The 27006-nt window shown below is 36.6% G+C and overlaps 1 protein-coding gene across 2 annotated transcripts in view; it reads left to right on the plus strand.

The window, feature by feature from the left end:
• Positions 1 to 2882: 2882 nt before the first annotated feature.
• LOC130868661 (uncharacterized) overlaps positions 2883 to 27006 on the plus strand; it is a 62359-nt gene continuing 38235 nt past the window's right edge. For both annotated transcript variants that reach the window (XM_057760800.1, XM_057760801.1), the window contains exons 1-3: positions 2883 to 2955; positions 5276 to 5381; positions 26602 to 26793. In XM_057760800.1, the coding sequence (XP_057616783.1) occupies positions 2883 to 2955; positions 5276 to 5381; positions 26602 to 26793 (371 nt within the window). The remainder of the gene's footprint in view (positions 2956 to 5275; positions 5382 to 26601; positions 26794 to 27006) is intronic.

Raw genomic sequence — 27006 nt, forward strand, 5'->3', positions numbered from 1 at the left:
TGTGTTCACATGTGTACACTCACACAAATAAGTCAACTAGAATATTGGATATTTACTCATATTCCTAGAAGTTTTAAAAAAGCATTTTTGTTAGTCTATGTTATTGTCAACTTTTAATTATGATATCAACTATATCACTTTTGTTAGAATACCCAACTAAAAGTAGTTTGGATTTTGCAGCACATGCCTTTATTCCCAGCACCTGGGAGGTAGAGAGAGGCAGGTCTCTGTGAGCTCTGAACAAGCATCAACTACATACTGACTTCCAGGTTAGGCAGGGTTACACAGCGAGAGCCCATCCCAGGAATTTTTTTTAAAAAACAATTTAAACAACAGAGGTTTATTTGTAAATTTCACATAGTAAGAAGTCTGAAGGTAGGCAATGATAGGGCCAATCCACTCAATCAAACACTTATTTTCTCTGCCTCTCTCTCTACTCTGCAAACCCCAGAATATTAAAGTGGCTCTATCCATGAAGGCAAGATGAACACATAAAACTCTATTATTAGAGCCAGCCCCAGTTTTAGGCAATGAGGAAGAGAAGGGGGCCACAAGAGGAGGCAGCCCTTTCTTTATGAGGAGAAAACCTTTCTGAGGATCCCTACCAAAGGTGTTCTTAGTCTGTTACTAGGTGGTATTTGCCACATGACTACTCTTAGCTACAAAATGGGCTATAACACAGAAATAAGTAGAAATTCTAGTTTCTATGTGTAATGAAAGGCATTTATTGGGTTGCTAAGGAGAAATTTGTTATTTAATATGTAATGACCATTGTATGCTTACTATACAGATTTAGTAGCAAACTTTAGTGTCTTAGGATATGGATGAATCAGTTATCAACAGAAGCCATACAGAATTAGATATGTGGACTTTAAACTTTCCCTTCCCTGTACTTGTGTGTGAATGGAGTCTCACTTTAACCCAGAATTTTCTAAGTGGATCATAATGAATTTGTTCCATACTGACTGGAAGTTTCAGGAATGTGGATTTTGATTTAATAGGAGAAAGTTTATTTCTGACAGAGCTTTAAGAAGACTGCTTGAAGAAGGCCTTAGTTATCTGTCACTAGACCATTTACGCAGAATTCTTGAATGACAACAGTAATTTGTAAGCTCTAAATCAAGAATGGCTGGGATCTGTCTTAAATTCCCTTAGAAAATAGGTGTGATAGCACATGCCTCAAATCCCAACACTTAGTAAACTAAATTCACTATTGAATGTGAGGCCAACCAGGGACATATGGTGAGTCTCTGTCTCAAAAGGAAACTGCAGTGGAGATTGCAGAGAAAAGTCACATAAAAGGGAGGGAATTAAATTCTGTGATTTGTAACATTTGTACCTATTTTTGCTATATGTATGCAAGAATTTTGCTTTTGCCATAACGGAACCAAATAAATAACTTTGCTTATATTCAAAATGAGTATTTGTATTTTCATAATAATATACTAATATCATTAGGTACGTATCTAACAGCCATGGTATTATAAAATAAACAGCTTACTATTAAAATATTAAACAAAACTGTCCAGAATAAATAAATTATATTGAATCAGGATGATCCAAATAGGTAAATAATATTTTTATTCATGGTAATAATAAGTTTCAAACATGAGCTCATAGTACCGTCATTTTATTGATAGCCAGAAAGCAGAAGCAGGATATAAAACAAAATGGGTAAATTCCAAACAGGAAATAGTACATAAACTATACTTGCCAGTAAGTGAGAAAAACAATGTATTTTTGTGATAAAAAAGGATGATACCGGGTAAACTACAGTTTTACTAGATAGAAGATATATAACAGATACAGTCACCTTAGTGCAAACTGTCATGCTGATATGCAAATCTAAATGTGTGTGTGTGTGTGTGTGCGTATGTATGTATGTATGTGTGGGTGGGTTTGTGTATGAAAGAGAGTGAGAGATAGAGACAGGGAGAGATAAGGTTTTAGTTAGAAAGTAATACTCTGGTCATGTCCAAACCTAAGTAATTAATACTGTCAATTATATACTTACTTGATATAATAAAATCACATGAGTTCTATAAAGTGATGGCTGAAGAAATAAACAATGTATTCTTATTTGTTCATAAAATAAATCCTAAAATTTTTGCCAAGCCAGAAACAATATTTCTTTTTTTTATTTTTTTTATTTTTATTCTTTTTTAATTAAAATTTCCACCTGTCCCCGTTTCCCATTTCCCTCCCCCTCCTCCTAAATATTGCCCCCCCCAAAATATTTCTTTTTTTAAACATTGCCCGTTATGCCCGTTAAAGTGAAAGTTCAGTGTTCCAACTGAATTATGTTTCTGCTTGCTGTCCTGACTACTACTCCCCTCGTCATCTATTTATTTTCTCTGCCTAGCAGCTCTCCTTTCCTATTTCTGTCTTTATTCCATTTTCTGGTTTCTCTTTTTTCTTATTGGCAATGCTACACAGTTATGTCTTTTGATTCTTGTTTAGCAATCCCGGTAGCCATGAGGTCAGAGATCTGATTCTAAGCAGAGTTGAAAATTACATTCATAGAAATAAGTGCCAAGTAAAGATTCTTTTTTGGCAATAGTAAATCGTTATGAAGCCTACTATAAAGATAGACATATAGCTTTAAGAAATAACATAGATTTGAGGATAAACACAAGCAGCATGCAACTCATAGAAAAATCACTTCTATTTTTAGAAGCAGGAACAAACAGATACAGGGAATAAGTCTACAATACTAAGTTAATTAGCAATTTACCCAGGCAAGAAGGAAAAAGTTCAAAATCCATCTTCAGGTGTCTCCTATATAAGGCACTCACACTCTCTGTTTATCAGCTGGATGACATAATTGCAGGAGACCTAAGTTCAGTTGCTAAGACTGCTAAGGGTTCTGCTTTTCTCCAACAATGGCAGATTGCACAATTATACTGACTCGAATGCTGTTCATCTGCTGTTTTTTGATGGTACACTGCACTCAACGTAAGAAATTTTCACTTGTTTTATTTCTATAGGTTGATAACATAATGAATTAATTAGGTTTCAGTGTCCAAGTCTAAGGAATTAACCGGCATTCTAATCAAAGTTCTGCTATTAAAAAATTTCAATTTCTGGACATATCTCCTTTATTAAAGGTGTTTACTTTCTGAAAGATTTTTTTCTTCTGAAGCCAATGTGTTCGTTTCTGATCCTTTAGGTAAACATAAAATGTGAAAAATTCTATGGTAAAATAAGTAAAAATTTTACTTGAGTGAATGCTGGAAGTTGATTTAGGCTACTTAACCAATTTGTTTCTCTGAATGTGTGATAGTTGTAACCTGTTTTTCAGAAAACTTTCAAACTGAAATGTATTAAGTTATAATTTATTTGTTATAATCAATTCACATGGGTTGTCATAAAATTGTGGTTGAAGAAATAGATGATATAATCATATGTGTCTATAAAATAAAACCTAAAATTGTTGTCAACCCAAGAACTATATTTCTTTTTCTAAACATTGCCTGATAAAAACAGATATAGCTTAAATTTCCCCTAAGCAGCAATATTTGACCTAGCAATTGTGGTGGGGATTTCTCTAATGTGCAATTAGAGGGAACATTTTGGTCAGATGAAGTTGCTTTCATATTTTAAAAACTAGAATCAAACTTTTAAAGTACTATACTGTATTTTTGGTTTTTCTTACAAATTCAATTATGTGTTGTGGTGTTTCTCTTTTGTTCCTTTGAGTAATATATTTAAATAGTAAAATCAGTAAAAGTTTGGTTTCCTTCTGGGTGCTACAGATATAATCTTTATTATCTACCATCTCCTATACCAAACAAATATTATGATTCAGACAATGATGAAATCTCACTCTATAAACAGTTTGTTTTTGTGTCTGTGCTGGTGGAGGATGAAAATAATTTGCCATTTGGTGGTGGGGGGGGGGGGATTAAGATTTTTGTGCTTCAAGGATGGCCCCAGCTAAGACACCTAGCAACAATGGAGAGGGTGCCTGAGCTGGCCTTCCCTTGTAATCAGATTGGCAATTACCCTAATTCTCATCATAAAATCTACATCCAGTAACTGAGGGTCCTGCCTTAACTTGGTGTCCCCCACTGTGTTGACTCCTGAGAGGCCTTAACCTTTCTGAATGGTGACTGAAGAAGACTGGATGGGGGGAAGGGGAGAAGGTAAAAGGGAGGTGAGGGGAAGGAGAGGATAGGAGGGAGGGGAAACTGTGGTTGGGGTGTAAAATAAATTAAAAATAAAAAAGAAAATAACAAAAAATTAAATATTTTTGTGCTTTATGGATCCTATGATTTTTAGCAAGTCTTCTTCACTTGTTTTCGGACATTCTAGCTTTTTTCTCAGTTATCATTGGGAATGCATTACTGCAGCCATATTTTTGACAGAATAAGTCTCTAGGGAGGCCTTGAAAAATCATTATGTGTTGGGGCTGAAATGCCTGCTACTCTCAGAGGCTTACTAGTAAGATGCTTTTTAAAAATAATATTACTGGAAATAGATTCTTCTTTCATACAACACATCCTTACCACAGTGTCCCCTCTGTCTATTCCTCCCATACCCCCACCTCCCCTCTAGCTCCATCCTCTTCTCCTCTGTTTCCCTTCAAAAAAGAGCAGGCTTCCAAGAAACAACAGCCAAACACAACAAAACAAGATACAATGAGACAAGGAAAAAGTCCTCACACCAAGGCAGGACAAGGCAAACCAACAGGAGGAAAAGAGTCCCAAGAACAGGAAAAATAGTGAGAAAGACACCCAATGGCTTCTTTAATCTACCAGTGTCTTTTTGAAGGAAAGAGAATGCAGTTATTTTTCCAGGATAATAGGAATAAATTGAGGTTAAGCATGCCAGTTGTACGCTGCCTCAAACTTTGGATAGGATATTTTTGTTTCTTTTACAGAAAAGTATACTCAAATTTAGTATGAAAGAACATTAGATAACCTTTTTCCCATAATGTTATGGATTGACTTTATAAAGCCATATTTTCAAAATAACCAGTATAAAATAGTATAAAGAAAAGATATTTGGATATTCATCTTGAATTTTGGGGCCTAATCTTTATCAATATAATGTTTGGAAATCTTAAAGTAGCATGAACCTATTTTCATTTTTAAATTCTTTTTACTTTTAATAAAAATATAATTTCATCATTTTCCCTCCTATGTCTGTTTTCTCCTGCTCCCTCCCACATGAACAATTATCTTAATATTCAGAACTTGGCACATGTGTAGTATGTACATTTGAAACATGTTTTTCTATTGTTGAGATGGTTTTCAAATTTTCCTGTTTACAGCCAACTGTACATCTGTGACAGACTTTGGTGATTGTCTAGGAAACACAACAAATTTCTGCCCCAATGACATTGCCTGTGCATGCAAAGATGAAAAGCCTTTCTGCAAGTAAGTAGTATTTATGCTGTAGGAAAAGGAAACCGAGCAGATTGTAAGTAATTTTGTCTGTTTTTATTTGTTTGGTATATGCAATCATGTAATACTTGAATATAATAATGTAATCCTATGCATATCAGACAATGGTTATGGTCTTCTTCCTAGATGCTTTTCTTTGACTTTATGAGATTAATACCATTCAGATTTGTTTTCTGCATATAGTCTTTGCAGCTAGATTATATATTATATATAATATAATAATATATACATGTATATTCTTAGTAAACTATTTTATAACTCTAAAAAGGAAAATTAAGTGTTTATCATTTTATTTAGTAATGAATAAAGGTCTTTTGTTTCCAAATCAGCATATGATATATATATTCTATAACATATGACAGTCTTTCTTTTTTCCAGTTTTGAAAGCATAAAAGTATGTTGAGTCATAAATTTTATTTTAAAATAAATTCAAACAGATTTTCTATTTTTCTAATCATAAAAATGAGAGTGATTGGAAGAAAAGATAGTACATGAATAAGAAGGCTTGCCTCATTGACTGATACAGAGGATACCCAGGGAGGACCCAATAAGGAAAATGAATACCATCACCATGTACACGCAAGGGATCTGAGTTTTGAAAATTTTTGCATTTAGAAAAGTGCAGAAATGTTCTAGACATCCCAAATGACTGTACTTGCGTTTCTGTGTGTGTACTATTTTATCTCCTCTTTATAAGGGTTTATTAAATGAATCAATCATTGAATGGGAGTGTTTGCCTAGTAAAATACTGGAATCATTGAAGACAATGAAAAATGATTTTAAACAGTAAGGCACTGAATTTGTCCCTGGTTGCACGTGCATGTATTCTCAGCTATTCTGGAGGCAAGGGCAGTGGGGATTGCTTAGTCACATGCATTCCAGGGTGTTCTTGCTACAAAATAGCAAAAGTCATATCTCAAAAACAGAAACAACAAAACCAAAAGTTTTATTTTCCCCCCCTTTTTATTAAACATAGACTTTTTTCTCATACAATATATTCTGATTAAAGTTTCCCTCCCTCTACTCCTCCTAGTTACTCCCCATCTCTTCTCTTCTGGATCCACCCCCTTTCTGTCTCTCATTAGAAAAGAAAGGGCTTCAGAGAAAACAAAATACGACAAAATCAAATTTAATAAGATTAAGTAAAATCTATCATATCAAAGGTGGACATGGCAACCCAATAGGAGAAGAGTCCCAAGGGCAAGTGCAAGAGTCAGAGATCAGCTCGCCATTCTCACAGGAGTTCCATAAAAATATTAAGCTAAAAGTAATAGCATGTGTGCATAGGACTTGGTGCAGACCCATGAAGGCCCTGTGCTGCTGCTTCGGTCTTTATAACTTCAGGTGAGCCTTGCTTAGTTGTTACGGAGAGTCTTGTTTTCCTGGTATCCTCCATCACCCCTGGCTCTTTCCATTTTCTCTTCCCTGGGATTCCCTGAGCTGAAAGGAGAGTGATTTGATGGAGTTATCTCATTTAGAGATGTTTGTTCCAAGATCTCTCTGTGTAGTATCTGGCTGTGATTTTTTTTGTATTTGTTCCTGCTGCAAAAGTAAGCCTCTCTGATAATGAGAATAATGAGAAGATAAGGCACTGGTTTATGAGTATAGCAGAATATCACTAGGAGTCATTTTATTGATACTTTTTTAGACTAGTAGTATTTGGTTTTATGCTAGGTCTCTGGAATATGAAGTCTCTGGTTCTTGGTTACCTAAGCAGTATCATGTGTGGTTTTCTTCTCATGGATTAGGCCTTAAGTCCAATCATATATTGATTGTCTAGACCCACAAGTTTTGTGCCAAAATTGTCATAGCATATTTTGCAGGCAGGACAGATTGTAGGTCAAAGATTTTTGGCTGGGTTGGTGTTTAAATTTCTCTTTCAGTAGCATGCAGAGTATTTTTTCCACACCAAGAAGACTAGAATATAGGGGTAAAGACTCCATGTACGTATCTACTTGATTTCTTCATGTTCAACGAGGTGTGTGTATGTGTGTGTGTGTGTGTGTGTGTGTGTGTGTGTGTTTCTCCATGATGGTGCCCATGATGTCAGTTTGCAGAGAGAAAACCTTTGTCTTCGAAAGAGTATGGGTAGTTTGAAGATTTCCATGGGACCATTTTTGCCAGCGACTCAAATGAATGCAACCCAGTCCTGCCACTGGAAGCCTTGCCTTGCTACAGAGATAGCCACTTGAGACTCTGTATTCCCACGACTAGGAGTCCTCATTAGGATCATCTTCATACATTCCAGGATGTTTTTACAGCGCTAATTTTCTGCATACTCCCAAATGTCCCCCTAATTCCAGCTTTCTCTCTTTCCACCCCATCTCTTCCAGCATGATCCCCAGCTTCCATACCACCACCCACCCCTCTCAGGGAGATTCATGTATCCCCCAGAGCCCTTCTCTTTCTCTCCCTGGTTTAGGGATTGCAACTTGGTTATCATGTACTCAATGGCTAATATCCACTTATAAGTGAATATATGCCATATTTATCCCTCTAGATCCTTGTTAGTTCACTCAGGATGATATTTTTCTAGTTCCATTCATTTGCCTGCAAATTTCATAGTGTTATCTATTTTTAATAATTGAGTAATATTACATTGTATAAATGTATCACATTTTCTTTATTCATTCTTCTATTGAGGAATATCTTGGTTGTTTCCACATTCTGGCTATTATGAATTAAGCTGCAATGAACATGGTCGAACAAGTATCCTTATGGTAAGAAGGAGCATCCATTGGGTATATGCTCAAGGATATAGCTGGATCTTGAGGTAGATCAATTCCCAACTTTCTGGGGAAGTGCATACTGATTTCCATAATGATTGTACAAATTTGTACTCCCACCAGTAATGGAGGAATGTTCTCCCAGTTCCACATGCTTGTCAGCATGTACTGTCACATGTGTTATTGATCTTAGTAATTCTGATGGGTGTTAGATAAAATCTAGTTTTGATTTGCATTTCCCTGGTGGCTAAGGATGCTGAACATTTCTTTAACTGTTTCTCAGTCATTTGAGTTTCCTCTATTGAGAATTCTGTTTAGATATCTATTCCACTTTTTAGTTAGATTATTTAATTTTTTGATATGTAGTTTCTTGAGTTCTTTATATAGTTTAAGTATTAGATCTCTGTCAAATGTGGAGTTGGTAAAAAGTTTTCCAATTCTATAGACTTCAACTTTGTCTAATTGACAATATCTTTGGCCTTACAGAAGCTTATAGTTTCATGAGGTCCCATTTATTAATTTTTGATCTTGGTGTTTATGCTATTAGTGTTATATTGAGGAAGTCATTTCTTGTGCCAATATGTTAAAAGATATTTCCCATTTTCTCTTCTATCAGGTTCAATGTGTCTAGTTTTATGTTGTCTTTGATCCACTTGGACTTGACTTTTGTGCAAGGTGATAAGTATGGATTTATTTGCAGTCTCTGCATGCAAACAACTATATTAACCAGCATCATTTGTTGAGGATGATATATTTTCCTGTGTATATTTCTCTTTTAATTATCAAATATCAGGTGTCCTTTTACAGGTAAACAGAAACTTTTAATGATAATATTTTTTTGTAATTCCATCTTGCATATTTATTTTTCTCCTTTTTATTTATTCTTTGTGTCTTTCACATCATGTGTCTCCATCTCATTCATTTCCCTGTCCTTCATATCTACCCTGTATCCACCCTTTGTCCTTGAACCTCCCCCAGTCCCTAAAATAAAATATAAAATAAAATAAAATTTAAGAGAAGGAAGAAGGAGAAGAAAAAAACAGTCTCATCATGGAAGCTGTGGTGTGAGACATTGAATTTCACAGTAAGCCCTTTTATCCATTTATCTTTTGTATCCACCCAGCAGGCCCAGTTATTCCAGGCTCTGAAGGGGTGCTACCTGAAAGAACATGGGTGAGAGAGAGAAAAGGAGACCAAGCAAAATTCTCTTGTCAAAGTCTCAGTTTATTGAAGCAAGTTATTGTCTTAAATACTCCTCAGTGAGGAACTAGGGCAAGGGGAACTGGGGATGAGGAAAGGGAGAAGGGGGAAGGGGGAAGGGATTTGGCAGCTCGGGGGCAACTAAGTGGGGCAGTTGCAAAGTCAGTGGCTAGAACACCTGCTGTTAGTGATAAGAAGCAAGCAATGAAGACACCGTGGTTTTTTTCAGAGCTTGAGTCTCCAAAGTTAGCACGTAATGTTTTGGTTAACTTTAAGTTTTCTGTCTCAAGGTTTTTACTTCAAGGCCCTGTGAGAAAGGAGAAGCCTAAAATGGCTCCTGACAATCTTTATTTGCAAGTGCTTATTGCACTCTTTGGTCTGGTTTGAGGTCTCTGTTTTCTGCTACACTATCGATACTGGGCCTTCACTGGAATTCCTCTTGGTTGTCCTGTTGTTTCCTTGTGTTACGGAAATCCTGAAGGTTAAGAGCTGCAGGCCTGATCCTTTAACGTGCTCCAGCAGATCACAGATGGGGTAGATTTTGGGCCTGGGTAGTTACATGGTTGGTCAGCATGCCAGTTCTCCCTTGTCCTCACCACCAGGGTGAGCTCTACTGCATTGTCCTCGCAAGTTCACACCTAGCAATAATAAGCATGGAGTTGGACCAGTTCTCATCCTTTCATGTCCCTAGGGTCAGATCTCCCACACCTACACCTTCAGGGTTAGCTCTACTATGTTGCCTAGGTGTGGAATAGGAGCCACTCTCCAGAGTGTTACAACTGTTGAGGGAGCAGGACCAGCTCTCCTGCTCTTATGACCTCAATGCCAGTTCTCTCACCTGCTTCAGGGATTGATAGGTATGGGGATATCTCTCTCTTGCCCATGCCACTAAATGACAGATGAGTAATAGGGACAGCTCTCCCATTGTGGGGGACAAACCTCAACAAAAATACATCTTGCCAGGGTAGAGGCATGGGGATGTAGAAATGTTAATAAAGAATACAAAGGCGTATGAAAAATAATAAAACAGAAACCATAGAATAGTACAGAGAGGGCATTCCAGTGAATTCTAAAATTCTCCACTTTCAATTTTCCATATACTTTTATACCCCCAAAAGAGGAAGAAGGTAACAAAAGACTTCTTTAACATGATACAAAGGACAACTCAAACAGTTATTTGCTTTAACACTTTGAGGCATCAAGTCATTAGCATTCTGTTGTTTAGGCAGTGAAGCTACACTAGACCAAGTATCCTGAAGGCAGCCACTCCCCAGCTAACCTCATATTACAAAAGAAGGTGCAGAAATATACCTACATATTCTGACCATCTGTCAGAATGGAAATATGCTCACATTTTTGGGCCTCCACATCTCATGCTCACAAGTATGGAGCTGGCTCACCCACATCTCTACCAACAGGATTGGCTCTATTGTGGTGCCCAGGGAAGGTGCAGAATCTGCTCTCTCAAGTATTGTAGTTGGTGGTGGGCAGGAGTAGCTCTCATACACTTCTCACTCAAGACCATACCTCAGGCATTAATGGGTGGGGGAAAACATCTCTCCCGGACCCATGCCACCATATGGCAGATGAGGGGTAGGGCCAGGTCTCCTGTGCTCACATTCCCAGATCATCTAACCTATGTCCTGGTCAACAGGGTCAGCTTCACTGTGCTTTCCTGTTGGGCCCATTATGACAAGTGTTGCAGCTGGTAAAAGGGTCTGGGTAAAAGATTGGCCATCACTACCTGGAGGTGTTAGGAGCAAGGGAGGGGAGAGGAAATGATAACCTTTAAAAAAAATAATCACAATATAATGGTATCCTTTCCCTCTCTCCCTTCTTCCAACTCCTTCCATGACTTCCCCCACCATTTTATGTTTCTGGTCTCTTATTCCTTGTTATTATTACCTTTCAAATATTTTTTTAAATTAAAGTGGTAATAAATAACATATTGTAAAGTTATACCTAAGGAGTGAGAAGTTAATGTAATACATTAAACATGTATAAACAATTTTATAATTTTAAAAAATATTTTAAAATGAGTCTCATTCTGATGATTCCTGGTGGCAGAATTGCCATTTTCAAACTAAGGCAGGCCTGACCAACATCTGTGGGAGCACCAAGTGATATCTGGGAGCAATGAGTGACCTAGAGCATGACTAGAATTGTGGACCTGACTCCATCATGAGGAGTGACCTTCTAAACCTTGGATCAACTAGCATATGGAGGATAGATCACCAGAGGCACAGTCTCAACTACACCAATTGGAGGAAAAATGGGCAGACAACAAGGTAAGAACACACTCAACAACCCAAAGAGCAACAGAGCACCCACCAAAAACTAGTGGCTCTACAAAGAGCAAGACTTGATCACCCCAACCCAGATGAAACAGAAGAAAACTACCTAAAGAATGACTTTAGAAAAAAGTCTAAGGACCCTTAAAAAGGAACTGAAAAATTCTATCAAAGTAGAGATAAAGAAAAACAAAAAATTGGAGGAAATAAAAAAAATCTGTTAAAGAAAACCAAGAAAAAGCAATCAAATCAAACAGGAGAAAGAACAATTTAAAACTTAAAAACTGAAATAGAGACAATAGAGAAAACACAAACCAAGGTAATTCTGGAAACGGAAAATAGGGGTAAGTGATCAGGAATCACAAATGCAAGCATAAACAGTAGAATACAAGAGATGGAAGAGAGAATCTCAGGTATTGAAGATACAATAGAGGAAATGGATTCATTGGTCAAAAAAGTTAAATCTAACAAAAGCTTAACACAAAATAATCAGAAAATTTGGGACACCATGAATAGACCAAACCTAAGAATAACAGGGATAGAAGAAGAGAAGAACTCAAAGGCACATAAATTATATTCAACAAAATCATAAAAGAAAACTTTTCCAACCCAAATAAGGATACACCTATGAAAGCACAAGAAGCTTACAGAATACCAAATAGACTGGATCAAAAAAGTCCCTTTTCCACATAATAATCAAAACACTAAACATACGGAATAAAGAAAGAATAAGAGCTGCAAAGGGAAAAGGACAAGTAACATAAAAAAGGCAGACTTACCAGAATTACAGCTGACTCCTCAATGGAAACGATGAAAGCCAGAAGGTCCTGGTAAAACATTATGGAGACATTAAGAGACCTCAAATACCAGCCCAGAGTACTAGGCCCAGCAAAACTTTCAACGACCATAGATGAAGAAAACAAGATATTCTATGACAGAAAAAGGCTTAAATCACAAATCCAATCCTACAGAAAGTACTACAGGGAAAACTCTAACCCAAGGAAGTCAGCTATACCCTCAAAAAACACAGATAATAGATGATCTCACAGCAGCAAATAGCAAATATGAGAAATGAACTCACAATAACATCACCAAAAAGAAGAACTAAAATAACAGGGACTAACAATCACTGATCATTAATATCCCTTAATATAAATGGACTCAACTCACCTATAAAAAGACACAGGCTAACAGATTGGATGCAGAAACACAATCCATCCTGTTGCATACAAGAAACACACGTCAACTTCAACAACAGACATCACCTCAGTGTAAAGGGTTGGAAAACAATTTTCCAATCAAATGGACCTAAACAACAAGCTGGTGTAGCTATCCTAATATATAACAAAATAGGCTTCAAAATAAAATCAAAAGAGACAAAGAAGGACATTTTATATTTGTCACTGGAAAAAATCCATCAAGAGAAAATATCAATACTGAACATCAATGCCCCAAATACAAGGCTACCCTCATATGTAAAAAACACTTCTAAAACTTAAATCATACATTAAACCCCACACATTGATAGTGGGAGACTTCAACACCCACTCTCAGCACTGGACAGGTCTGTCAGGCAGAAAATTAACAGAGTAATAAGGGAACTAACAGATATTTTCAATCAAATGGATTTAACAGACATCTATAGAACATTTCATCCAAACATTAAAAAAAACATACCTTCTTCTCAGCACTTCATGAAACCTTCTCAAAAATAACCACATATTCAATAACAAAGTAAACCTCAACAGATACCAAAAAAGGAATGACTCTATGTATCTTATCAGATCATCATGGCTTAAAGTTAGAATTCAACAGTAACAGTAATTTCAGAAAGCCCACAAATACATGGAAATTGAACAATTCCCACCTGAATCATCAATGCGTCAAGGAAGAAATAAAGAAATTAAAGACTTCCTAAAATTCAACAAAAATGACCACACAACATACTGAAACTTATGGGACACAATAAAAGCAGTGTTAAGAGAAAATTTCATAGTGCTAAATGCCTACATAAAGAAGCTTGAAAAATCCCATACTAGCAAGTTAACAGAATACAGAACACTCGAAAGCTCTAGAATGAAAAGAAACAAAGTCTCCCAGGATGACTAGATGATAGGAAATTATCAAATTGAGAGCTGAAATCAACAAAATAGAAATAAAGAAAATAGTACAAAGAATCAATGAGACAAAGAGTTGGTTCTTCAAGAAAATTAACAAAATAGACAAACCTTTATCCAAACTAACCAAATGGCAGAGAGAACATTCAAATTAGCAAAATCAGAAATGAAAAAGGAGACATAACAACAGGCATGGAGGAAATCCAAAGAATCATTAGGTCACATTTCAAAAACCTGCATTCCACAGAATTGGAAAAATATAAAGGAAATGGAAAATTTTCTGGATAGATATCACTTACCAAAATAAAATCAAGACCAGATAAGCAAATTAAATAGAATTATAACTGCTAAGGAAATAGTCATCAAAAAGCCTCCCAAACCAAAAGAAGAAGAAGAAGAAGAAGAAGAAGAAGAAGAAGAAGAAGAAGAAGAAGAAGAAGAAGAAGAAGAAGAAGAAGAAGAAGAGAAAAGAAAACAGGATCAGATGGTTTCAGTGCAGAATTCTACAAGATTATTAAAAATAATTAACACCAATAATCCTCAAATAAATTGTTTCACTCAAGAGAAACCGAAGAAACATTGCCAAACTCTTTTTATGAAGCTACAGTCACCCTGAGAGCCAAACCACACAAAAACACTACTAACATAGAGAATTATGGACCAATGTCACTCATGAATACTAATGCAAAAATACTCAATAAAATACTGGCAAATTAAATGTAAAAACACATCAGAAAAATTATCCACCATGACTAAGTAGGCTTCATCCCAGAGATGCATAGATATAAATACCTGTCGATGTAATCCACCATATTAACAAAATGCAAGAAAAAAAAACATGATCATCTCATTAGATGCTTAGAACGCCTTCAACAAAATTCAACAACCCTTCATGATAAAAAGTCTTATAGAGATCAGGAATACAAGGAACATATCTAAACATAATAAAGGCAATATACAGCAAGACAACAGCCAACATCAAAATAAATACATAGAAACTCACACAGCAATTTCACAGAAATCAGGAACAAGAGAAGGTTGTTCACTCACTCCATATCTATTCAATATAGTACTTGAATTTCTAGCTAGAGCAATAAGACAACAGAAGGAGATCAAGCAGATACAAATTGGAAAAGAAGTCAAACTCTCACTATCTGCTGATGATATGGTAGTATTCATAAGTGACCCAAAAAAGTTCTATCAGGGAACTCCTACAACTCATAAACACCTTCAGTAATGTAGCAGGAAACAAGATTAACTCAAAAAACTCAGTAGCCCTCCTATACATGGATGATAAATCAGCCAAGAAAGAAATCAGACTAACATCCTTTACAATAGCCACAAATAGTATCCAATATCTTTGGGTAACTCTATCCAAACAAGTAAAAGAACTGTATGAAAGAACTTTAAATCATTAAAGAAAAAAAGGAAGAAGACATCAGAAAGTGGAAAGATCTCCCTTGCTCTTGGGTAGGAAGAATTAACATAGTAAAAATGGCACTCTTACCAAAAGCAATCTACAGACTCATTGAAATGTCCATCAAAATTTCAGGAAAATTCTTCCCAAACCTTGAAAGAACAATACTCAACTTCACATAGAAAAACAACAACAAAAGAGCAGGATAGCCAAAACAATTTTGAACAGTAAGGGAATTTCTGGAGGTATCACAATCCCTGACTTCAAATTCTACTCCAGACCTACAGTATTGAAAACAGCCTGGTATTGGCATAAAAAACAGACAGAAGGAACAAAGGAACTGAATCAAAGACCTGGATAACAATTCATACACCTATGAATGCCTTATTTTTTTGACAAAGAAGCAAAATATATATATATATAAAATGGATAAAAGAAAGCATATTCAACAATTGGTGCTGGCATAACTGGATATCAACATGTTGAAGAATGAAAAATAGATCCATATATATCACCATCCACAAAACTCAAGTCCAAATGGGTCAAAGACCACAACATTAAACCAACCACACTGAACCCCATAGAAGTGAAAGTCGGAAGTACACTTAAACACATTGATACAAGAGACCACTTCTGAAATATAACCCTAGTAGAGCAGACACTGAGAGAAACAATTAACAAATGGGACCTCCTGAAATTGAGAAGCTTCTGTAAAGCAAAGGACATGGTCAACAAGACAAAGCGGCAGCCTACAGAATGGGAAAATATCTTCACTAACCCCACATGGGACAGAGGATTGAGTGATCTCCAAAATATACAAAGAACTCAAGAAATTGGTCATGAAAAGAACAAATAATCCAATAAAAAAGGGTTACAGATCTAAACAGAGAACTCTCAACAGACAAATCTCAAAGGGCTGAAAGATACTTAATGCTCAACATTCTTAGCCATCAGAGAAGTACAAATCAAAACAACTCTGAGAATCCACCTTACTCCTGTCAGAATGGCCAAGATCAAAAAAACTGATGACAGCTTATGCTGGAGAGGATGTGGGGAAAAAAAAACTTCTATATTGCTGGTGTTAATGCAAGCCTGTACAGCTGCTTTGGAAATTAGTATGATGATTTCTCAGAAAATAAGGAAACAATCTACCTCAAGACCCAGAAATACCACTTTTGGGTATATACCCAAAGGATGCTCAATCATACAACAAGGACATGTGTTCAACTATGTTCATAGTAGCATTTTTCATAATAGCCAGAATCTGATAGCAACCTTGATGCCCTTCAACCAATGAATGAATAAAGAAAATGTGGTACATTTATACAATGGAATACTACGCAGTGGTAAAAAGTAAGTACATCTTGAAATTTGAAGGCAAATGGATGGATCTAGATTAAAAACATATTGAATGAGGTAACCCAGACCCAGAAAGATGAGCATGGTATGTACTCACTCATAAGTGAATACAAGCTGTAAAGCAAAGGATAATGAGTCTATATTCCATGACCCCAAAGAATCTAATTAACAAGGAGAACCATAAGAGAAACATATATAGATCTCCCTGGGAATGGGAAATAGACAAGATCTGAGAAAATGGGGACTATGGGGGTAGGGGGAAAAGGGAAGATGTAAGGGGAGGAGGTTTTATTTATTTATCCTTTATTGTAGAGGATTTTTTATTTTTATTTGCATTAATGTTTTTCCTGCATATATGTTTGTGTGAGGCAACAGAATCCCTGGAACTGGAGTTATAGATAGTTCTGAGCTGACATGTAGGTGCTGGAAATTGAATCTGAGTCCTCTGGCAAAGCAACCATCTTTCTATCCCTTCCCCTTACTAGTACCCCAGTCTTCTTCAAGAAAAGCAAGTGATTTTAACTACTGAGCCATATCTCAAGCTCCACATGTTTTGGGTTAATAAGCATGTTTTCTGTTATTTATATATAGTATATAAAAGTGCCCTGGCACAATATATGTGGAATGAATTCCTAGGACATTGTTGATCTGCCACAGGTACCAATATGCCATACTTACATTTTAAAGACCTCTGAACCTGGAAGTGTGGTTACACTGTTTCATATGCCATTGTGCCATCCAAAGTGTGACACTTCCGTCCATTGTCCAACTGCTATTACAATAACCAGTGCTCTAACCCTTGTGATACTACCATACATACTACCTTGGCCATACAACTATGGCCATTAGCTGTTCTGCTTTTTTGTTTTACTCTTAAAATGGGTAACATCTATAGTGAGTTGTGCTATAGTGTCAGTCCAGTTGCTTAACTTCCTACTGGTCAACCTTCTGTACAACAAGCACTTCCTGGTTAAAGAGCCAACCCTTCTTAATTTTTTCAGACCATAGGTACTAGGGCTACCAAGAGGTGTTGGAGGTGGCCGCTTGTTTGTTTCCCGGCCGCCTGGCAGTTTAGACCAGAAATAATCACATAGAAACTATATTATTTAAAACACTACTTGGCCAATTAACTTTAGCTTCTTATTGGCTAATGATGGAGGAAGGTCATTGGCTAATAAAGAAACTGCCTTGGCCCATTTGATTGCTCAGCCTTTAGGTGGGTGGAGTAAACAGAATAGAATGCTGTGAGGAAGAGAAAGTGAGCTCAGATGCAGGGCAGCTCCTCTCAGAGCCAGACGTGATGCAGCCAGCCACTAGGTCAGACATGCTGAATCTTTCCCGGTAAGCGCACCTAGTGGTGCTATGCAGATTATTAGATATGGGCTAAATTTATATGTGAGAATTTGCCTAGAAGGCTAGATATAATGGGCCAGGCAGTGTTTAAAAGAATACAGTTTGTGTGCTGTTATTTCGGGTAAAGCTAGCCGGTGGCTGGGAGCTGGGAGGCGGGAACGCAGCCCACAGCTCCCACAACAGGCTAACTTAATTTAACTTAACTTAATTGCATCTTAATTTAACCAATCTCAATTAATCTGTATATCACCACAAGGTCGTAGCCTACCAGCAAAGTTTTAGCGCATCTGTCTCTGGTGGGGATTTATGGTTTCTCTCTAACTCTGCCCTTCTTTCTCCCAGCATTCAGTTTAGTTTTCCCCACCTAACTAAGTTCTACCCTATCACAGGCTCAAGACAGTTTCTTTATTAACCAATAGTATTTTATTCACAACATACAGAGGGGAATCCCACATCAAAGAAAGGGTAGTGAGACAGTTTCATAGGTAACAATTGTATCTGGGGAGTCAATAATACTGAAAAGGACACTTGCCTGTTATGGATATGGCTATACCTTATTTAGAGATCTAGCTTATAGTATATTGGAGCTGATAAAATAAGGCATTTACTCACCCCTTTTATGAGTAGGATGGTTCACATTGTGGATAATTGAGTCTCAGTCTCTAGTAGGCTTTGCACACTGTTAGAAATTCCAGTTCTGAAAGGGTACGTTACTTTTCTTAACTGTTACTAAAAAGCCAAGTGTACTTCTTGTTCTTATCCTTACCATGAAGTCTAATCCATGCCAGCTGCTGAACAGATGACCTCTAGCTGCATACCCAGCAATTCCCAAAGCCTGAGATTGGATAGTGAACTAGGTGAGGAATTTTTAAAGGCCATAGATAGCCTAGGAGCCAAACAAAAGCCTATAAAACTCATAGTATCCTGGGAATTGGAAGGTCTATGTGTAATGTTGCATGTTGTCTGAAATTTAGCTGGTCATACCTGATGAAAACACTTCTCATAGGAATTGTGTAAATTACCCAAGACCTTGAATACTAAAGTAGGCAACCCATAACTTTCTGTGTAACTAAGTGAAAAGTCATTCACAATGCATTAATAAAAAACTATATAAATAATCCCTGAAAGAATAGCTTATATGTTTTGTGACAGGGTATAGTCTTTATTAGTTAGGATATGCATACTTACATACATACTTTCATGTGTGTATCTTTTTATATATGATGGAACATGATAATATTTAATATCAATTATGAACCTGCATTCTTCCTTTCCAAATGAAAATAACTCATTAAAGTTTGATTCAAAGGAGTGTTAAAAAACCAAGGGAAGGAATTTTTCCCAGTACTCAAAAAATGTTAGATACTATACTTAATTCCCAATAGTCAATAATTAGTCTCAAAGATGAAGTAATAGTTTTCACTGGGAATACAGGACTATGGAAGATGTGGTGAGAAGTTTATAACATCCCAGAACACTCTATTTTATGGTATCTCCAATCTGAGCTGAATACCTGAAAGCTCATGCTACCTTGTAGCAGGGGCTGCATTGCTTTCACTCTCAACACCAGAACTGGCTATCCTGGCTATCTTTTGTGTTTATTTGTTTGTTTGCTGTTTCATTTTTCAAGATAGGATTTCTCTGTAGTTTGGGGACCTGTCCTAGAACTAGCTCTTGTTGACAACCAGACTGGCCTCAAACTCACAGAGATCTGCCTGCCTCTGCTTCTTGAGCACTGGGATTAAAAGTGTGATCCACCACTGCCTGGTCAGAACTGCCTATCTTCTTCTTGGGTTTAAAATCTCCCACTGGAGTTTGGAATGTCCTCCTTTATAGAATATCCATCCTAGTTCGCAAGGATAGAAGTGCTTTCATCACTGTCATGTAAAACCTCTAGTCCCGAACAGCCATCAATTTGAAGCAACCATGGCCCCACTCTTAATCATGTCAAGTCAGAGAAATCCAGGCAGAGTACCCATCAGTGCCTGAATGTGGAAGCTCTTTTTCCTCTATGGGAAGAAGAGCAAACATTTAGAACTGTTTTTTAGACCTAAGTTCCTTCCATAAAAGTACCAACATTGCATTTTGGGCTATCAGCAGAAAGTAAATCATAACACATTTGCTTACTTGTTATCTTAACTGACCTTTATTTCTTTTTTTCTTCCTTCAATTCTTCTTTTCTTCTTTTCTTCTCAAGTCTTATGGTAAGTTAAACCTTGTCTTGTCCACTTTGATCTTTCCCAGGCCCCCAATAGCTTCACCCACACAACAAATACTCTGGCTGATTATCAGGAGAAAAAGAGAAAGGGAAAATGGCACTTTGTAACAGCTATTTTTCATTGCAGCTATAAATATATCTTTATTATGCCCGTGAAGACTTGAGCACAAATTGCCACTGAATGCTCAATTCTTGCATAATATCCTCCCTTCCTCTATATTTTAAATGTTTAGCTTCTTCATTTGCAACTTTGTTAGTTATGTAAGAAACTGAGAGGGGGATCTTTTCTTATTTATTTGTTTGGGCGAGAGAATCTAGCTATATATCTCAGAAAAGCCTTAAGCTTGTGATCTTTCTATCTCTGCTTCAAGAGTTCTGGGACTACAATCATGGGCCACCTTCAAATTATAATTCAATTTTTCAATTTCCTTCTTCTTTCATCTGCAGCCATGTTTGTATTTGCAGTCAAATAAATGGCTCAAAGAAATGACCATTGCTAGCCAACTGAATAGAAAACAAAAATTTGCCTTGTATACATTTGCTAGATCAGTGTCTAGATTGTACATGAAAATAAAAAAGTTTAAACACAAAAAAGAAATGAAACCCAATTAAAAGTAGATAAACTAAAGAACTGAGCAGAGTTCTCAAAGGAAATGCAAATTGCTAAGAAGCATTTCAAAAAATATTTGTCTTGGGGGTCTGAGTTACTGCACCCTAGATGGTTTTTATTCTAGCTTCATTTATTTACCTAAAAATTTCATGGCTTATTTTTTCTTAACAGCTGAATAATATTCCATTGTGTAAGTGTACAACATTTTCACTATCTATTCATTTGTTGATGGACATATATGCTGTTTTCAATTCCTGGCTATATTAAGTAGAGTAGTAACAAACACGGATGCACAAATATCTCTATAATAGACTGTAGAATCTTTTGAGTATGTGTACATGAGTGAATCTTGAGGAAGATTGATGCCCAGCCTCTTGAGGAACCACCACACTAATTTGCAAAGTGGTTGCACAAATGTACATTTCTACTAGGAAGTAATAATTGTTCCCCTCTTCTTGAATCCTCATCAGCATGTACTCTCATTAGTGTTATTGATCTTGGCCATTGTAACTGGGGTAAGATGGAATCTCAAAGTAGTTTTAATTTGAATTTTCTTGATGAGTATGGATGTTGACTATTTCTTCAAGTGTTTTTGAGTCACTTATGTTTCATCTTTTGAGAAGTCTTTGTATAGTTATGTACCCGAATTTAAATTTTGTTTTCTTGATTGTTTGGGTTTTAGGTTTTTGTATACTATAGATAATAACCCACTGTCTGATATATAATTGGTAAGTGAGAGGCACACAAATTTGTGGGTGGAGAGATACTAATTTAGAGGGCAGATTGATACTGTATCGATTTAGCAAAAATGGTAATAGTAGATTCAACATGGGGCCTTCAGCTCCCCAAACATATTTATAGTATTTAGCATGTGTCTCCAACTGTGGAGAAGACCTTAAATACAATTAAAAGTGGTGCATTTACTCCATAACATCTGTGCCACTATCACACACACTGGCATATCTTGTCACACCTGTTATTTTTGTGATGATCCCCCCCACCAGCAGTTTACATAGTACATTCTGGTACCATGAAACCTAACCATTCAAGGAAGCTTCCCAATCAGCATCAACTTGATTTTTCTATGTTGTGTGACAAAAGTATATAGTTTCTTCAATAATAAAGCCTTACCACCAAGTTCTGCTTGTCAGCAAAGTGTAATAGTGATAGCTTTCAGGGATTTATGGGTCACCTTTGACCAACAACCCGAGGGGAGGTGTCCCAAACTTGGCACTGGCCTTTTAGCTTGGCAACCTTTGGCTTTTAGAAAGAGCATAATCCCATTTAGGGTGACTCCAACTAAACATTTACATAAATATTGTCTCTGTGTGTAAGTATGTACATATAAATATAGGATTTATAGCTTTTTCAAACATTCTATTTTTTAAGTCAGGGTCTCACTATGTATTGATGGCTGTTGTAAAACTAGCTATATAGACCAGTTTAGCTGTAAATTCACGGAGAGCAACAGCCTGTCTCTGCCTCTCAAGTGCTGAATTAAAGGCATGTACCACCATGTCTGGCTCTTCAAACATTTTAATGTTAGTTATCCCATCTACAACTCTCTCCTCTGCCCTACTCTCCCATCCATTTCTGCACCTAAACCTCCATTACCCTTATCCCCCCACGTCACATAACCAGTGTTCTACCATTCCATTCTCTTCAGATATTTATTTTTCCTCCCCATGGTCTTTTTCCTAGTTTCCTAGATTCTACAAGTACTCCAAGGTAGGCATACAAATATAAAAACTTGATGGTAATCCATAGAACACTCCCACTTTAAGTGGGTGGGTGATGTGGGATTCCCCTCTGTGAATACCATTGTTGAATAAATAAACTGCCTTGGCCTGTTGATAGGGCAGAACTTAGGTAGGTGGGGAAAACTAAACTGAATGCTAGGAGAAAGGAGGCAGAGTCAGAGAGAAGCCATGTAGCCCCATCGGAGCCGTACAGAACTTTAGCTGGTAAGGCACAGCCACATGTTGATACACAGATAAATAGAAATGGGTTAAATTAAGATGTAAGAGTTAGCCAATTAGAAGCTAGAGCTAATGGACCAAGCAGTGATTTAATTAATCAGTTTCTGTGTGATTATTTTGGGGCTGAGCAGCCAGGAACCAACAAGTGGCCTCCTTGCAACAGGTAGGATGAAGATAAGAAACTAAGAAAGGTATTTAGAGATAAACAATGAACTAGAAAAAATGCATAAATAAAAGAATGTTTTGGAAGTAAGAAAGAAGGGAGAGTGATGAAAGAGGGGAAAGTGATCAGCTGTATTAAATGTTGGCGATAGATTAAGTAAAATGAGGGCTTAAAATTAGCTTTAGCAACATGAGGTTGTGGATAAGAAATAAAATGTTATTTTAGAACAGAGTCATAGACAGTTACTATACTAAATATTTGAAATATTTCTTTGTACTTAATTCTCACAGTGGTCTTGAGTAGTATATAAAAATCTCTGTTTTATATTGTCATTATGGAGTAAAATCCTTTTGTAAAAATTTATTCATTAATTAATCTATTTGACACATGAATACCTGTATTTTCACATAAAACATGACATTTTCAAGTATATATCCAGTATGACATGGTTAAATCTAGTTAATTATCATATGCATGACCTCACTTTTTTGATAAAAGCATAATAGCCACTGTCTTAGTACTTTTCAAGATGATCAATGTCCTTTATTTATGGCTAGAAACCGATTATGAGTGAGTACATCCCATGTTCCTCTTTTTGGGTCTGGGATACCTCACTCAGGATAGTGTTTTCTATTTCCATCCATTTGCACACAAAATTCGAGAAGTCATTGTTTTTTACCGCTGAGTAGTACTCTAATATGTATATATTCCACACTTTCTTCATCCATTCCTCCATTGAAGGGCATCTAGGTTGTTTCCAGGTTTTGGCTATTACAAACAAGGCTGCTATGAACATAGTTGAACAGATACTTTTGTCATTTGATGGGGCATCTCTTCGGTATATTCCCAATAGTGGTATTACTGGATCTTGGGGTAGGTTGATCCCAAATTTCCTGAGAAATCGCCACACTGATTTCCAAAATGGTTGCACAAGTTTGCATTCCCACCAGCAATGAATGAGTGTGCCCCTTTCTCCACAACCTCTCCAGCAAAGGCTATCATTGGTGTTTTTGATTTTAGCCATTCTGACAGGTGTAAGATGGTATCTCAAAGTTGTTTTGATTTGCATTTCCCTTATCGCTAAGGAGGTTGAGCATGACCTTAAGTGTCTTTTGGCCATTTGAATTTCTTCTGTTGAGAATTCTCTGTTCAGTTCAGTGCCCCATTTTTTTATTGGGTTAATTAGCATTTTAAAGTCTAGTTTCTTGAGTTCTTTATATATTTTGGAGATCAGACCTTTGTCTGTTGCAGGGTTGGTGAAGATCTTCTCCCAGTCAGTGGGTTGCCTTTTTGTCTTAGCGACAGTGTCCTTTGCTTTACAGAAGCTAGATGATAATATATAATCATTAAATACATTCATCATGCTGTGAAAGCAACATTTCTTATTTAATTATAATTCTATATTTTGACCAAGAACTACTCAATATAATCCACATTTTAAAATCTCATTCACCAGAAGCTTTACCAGAAATGTCAGTGTTACTTGGAGAAAATATTACTGGTATCAATTTCCCTTAACCCATTCCACTTTACTTAACCCCATAGCACTTCTCAAAATTACTAATTTTTCTTATATTTTTCTACTTTTATCTGCTATATTGTAAGTTAATTGAGCATACTGGTCATTTTTTATTCAATGTATATCACAGATATTAGAAATAATGTTTAGGACATAGTCCATATGTTTCAAAGGAAGGAAATATTATTATAAAATAAAAAATTCATTTGTGATCCATTGCTATGTTAAAGAATAATATATTCTCACCAAAGTCTTTTTCTAGGAAAAACACATGTAGATGGATATGATATATGGAAACTCTTCTTTGACCTCCTTAAATGTGTGACATTTAATACTACATTTAATATTACATATTACTGTTTAAAATATTACATAGTAATGATTTGAAACTGGCTAATATATTTTCTTAAAGAATCATAGATCATCAGTGCTATAAAAGATTATAATAACCATCTAATAAGTTCCTTCATGTCAACCATACAGTAATACTTAATGTGTTGGAACAACACAAAAGGCCACAAGTAACTTAGTTACTAATTACCTTTATTAGACAATAGGGTAATCTAATACCAGTCCTTTAGGAGACAGTGAAGAAATCCCTAAAGACACTACCCCAGCAAATGCCTCCTTTAGTCACTCTTAGGGATGCATAAAAAACCCCAACCTCCCGTCTTCACAAACCTGTAAACATATTTATGTGGGTGTATGTGGTGCCAGTTTTCAGTCTATGCACCAGAGGGTCATGTTCATGCTATTTGGCTGCATCCCAAGACATAAAATGCATGTAGTTCATAAATGAGTCACTTCTTTCTAAAAAGAAAGAAAAAGAAGAAAGAAAGAAAGAAAGAGAGAGAGAGAGAGAGAGAGAGAGAGAGAGAGAGAGAGAGAGAGAAGAAAGAAAGAAAGAAAGAAAGAAAGAAAGAAAGAAAGAAAGAAAGAAAGAAAGAAAGAAACTTAGGAGTCCTGGGAAAGATGGGGGCAGGCTTATTTTTCTGGCAGTCTAGTCTCTTCTCATGTTTCTTCTTCCATTTAATGTGGTACAGCAAATCAGTCTGATAACTTGTATTAAATAAGTGAGTGGGGAGGAACGTACACAGCTTGCCCTTAAAGAACTGGCAGTTTAGATGGAGTAGAACTCTTCATTTTTGGTTTTTTTTTTTTTTTTTTTTTTTTTTTGGTTTTTTGAGACAGGGTTTCTCTGTAGCTTTGGTGCCTGTCCTGGAACTAGCTCTTGTAGACCAGGCTGGCCTCGAACTCACAGAGATCCGCCTGCCTCTGCCTCCCAAGTGCTGGGATTAAAGGCCTGCATGCGCCACCACCGCCCGGCTTTTTTTTTTTTTTTTTTTTTTTTTGAGTAGAACTCTTTTACAGAAGCAATAGAGCTAGAGTAGCCAAAGCAGAGCACAGGTAGGAACAGGGAGCTAAATGTATACAGTTTTGAAAGCATTCTTTTTTTTATTTTTATTTGTTTATTTATTTATTTATTAAAGATTTCTGCCTTCTCCCCGCCACCACCTTCCATTTCACCCCCTCCCCCATCAAGTCCCCCTCCCTCATCATCCCTAAGAGTAATCCGGGTTCCCTGCCCTGTGGGAAGTCCAAGGACCACCCAGCTCCATCCAGGTCTAGTAAGGTGAGCATCCAAACTGCTTAGGCTCCCACAAAGCCAGTACCTGCAGTAGGATCAAAAACCCATTGCCATTGTTCTTGAGTTCTCAGTAGTCCTCATTGTCCATTATGTTCAGCAAGTCCAGTTTTATCCCATGCTTTTTCAGACCCAGGCCAGCTGGCCTTGGTGAGTTCCTGATAGAACATCTCCATTGTCTCAGTGTGTTGGTGCACCCCTCGCGGTCCTGAGTTCCTTGCTCATGCTCTGTCTCCTGCTCTTGATTTGGACCTTGAGATTTCAGTCCGGTGCTCTAATGTGGGTCTTTGTCTCTGTCTCCTTTCATCATTAAGACAGTTTTCTTATCTCCCTGTTCTCAAGTGCTAACTCACTCATCTTCATTAGCTGTTGGTTAGAAAACCCTAAAACACTACAGCTTTGATATGATCACTTAATGTGTTCAAACCTGTAGGTTTAGAACACTTGCGCTAATGGGGAAATGGAATGATGTAATCTCTTAAGAAGGAACTTAAGGAGAAATTTCATGGTTGAGCTATAATGAAATGTCTGATTCACCAATATAAAGTACATTGTATTCTCCTGTTGTGTGAGTTATTTATTTTATCTCTACCTAGATGTCAAAATTTCAGAGGCCCGTGGGGAGACTACTGGTACATGGGGGAGAAATGTGAACAACTCTGGAACACTTTGGACCTGATTTTAGTAGCAACATTGCCTGGAATAGCACTGGCTTTAATTGTTGGTGTGGTAATCCAGATTATCCACTACTGTAAAGGAAAGCCAAAGAAGAATGAAGATCATCACAGGTAAAAGATTTTTAAATACTTTAGAGAAAAGTAGATAGTTTCTCATGTGATCAGCAAATGAATCAAGATATAATGAATGCCATTTATCATGCATGCAATGTGTATGTTTTCTTTCCTATTCATCAATATTATAGTTCAAAGTCAAATTAACATTGCCAAATACACATATTTAATTTAGGATTTTGGTAGGGAAAAATTTAAAAGCTCTTCTCT

The sequence above is a fragment of the Chionomys nivalis genome, chromosome X, assembly GCF_950005125.1.
Source record: "Chionomys nivalis chromosome X, mChiNiv1.1, whole genome shotgun sequence".
Classification (NCBI taxonomy): domain Eukaryota; kingdom Metazoa; phylum Chordata; class Mammalia; order Rodentia; family Cricetidae; genus Chionomys; species Chionomys nivalis.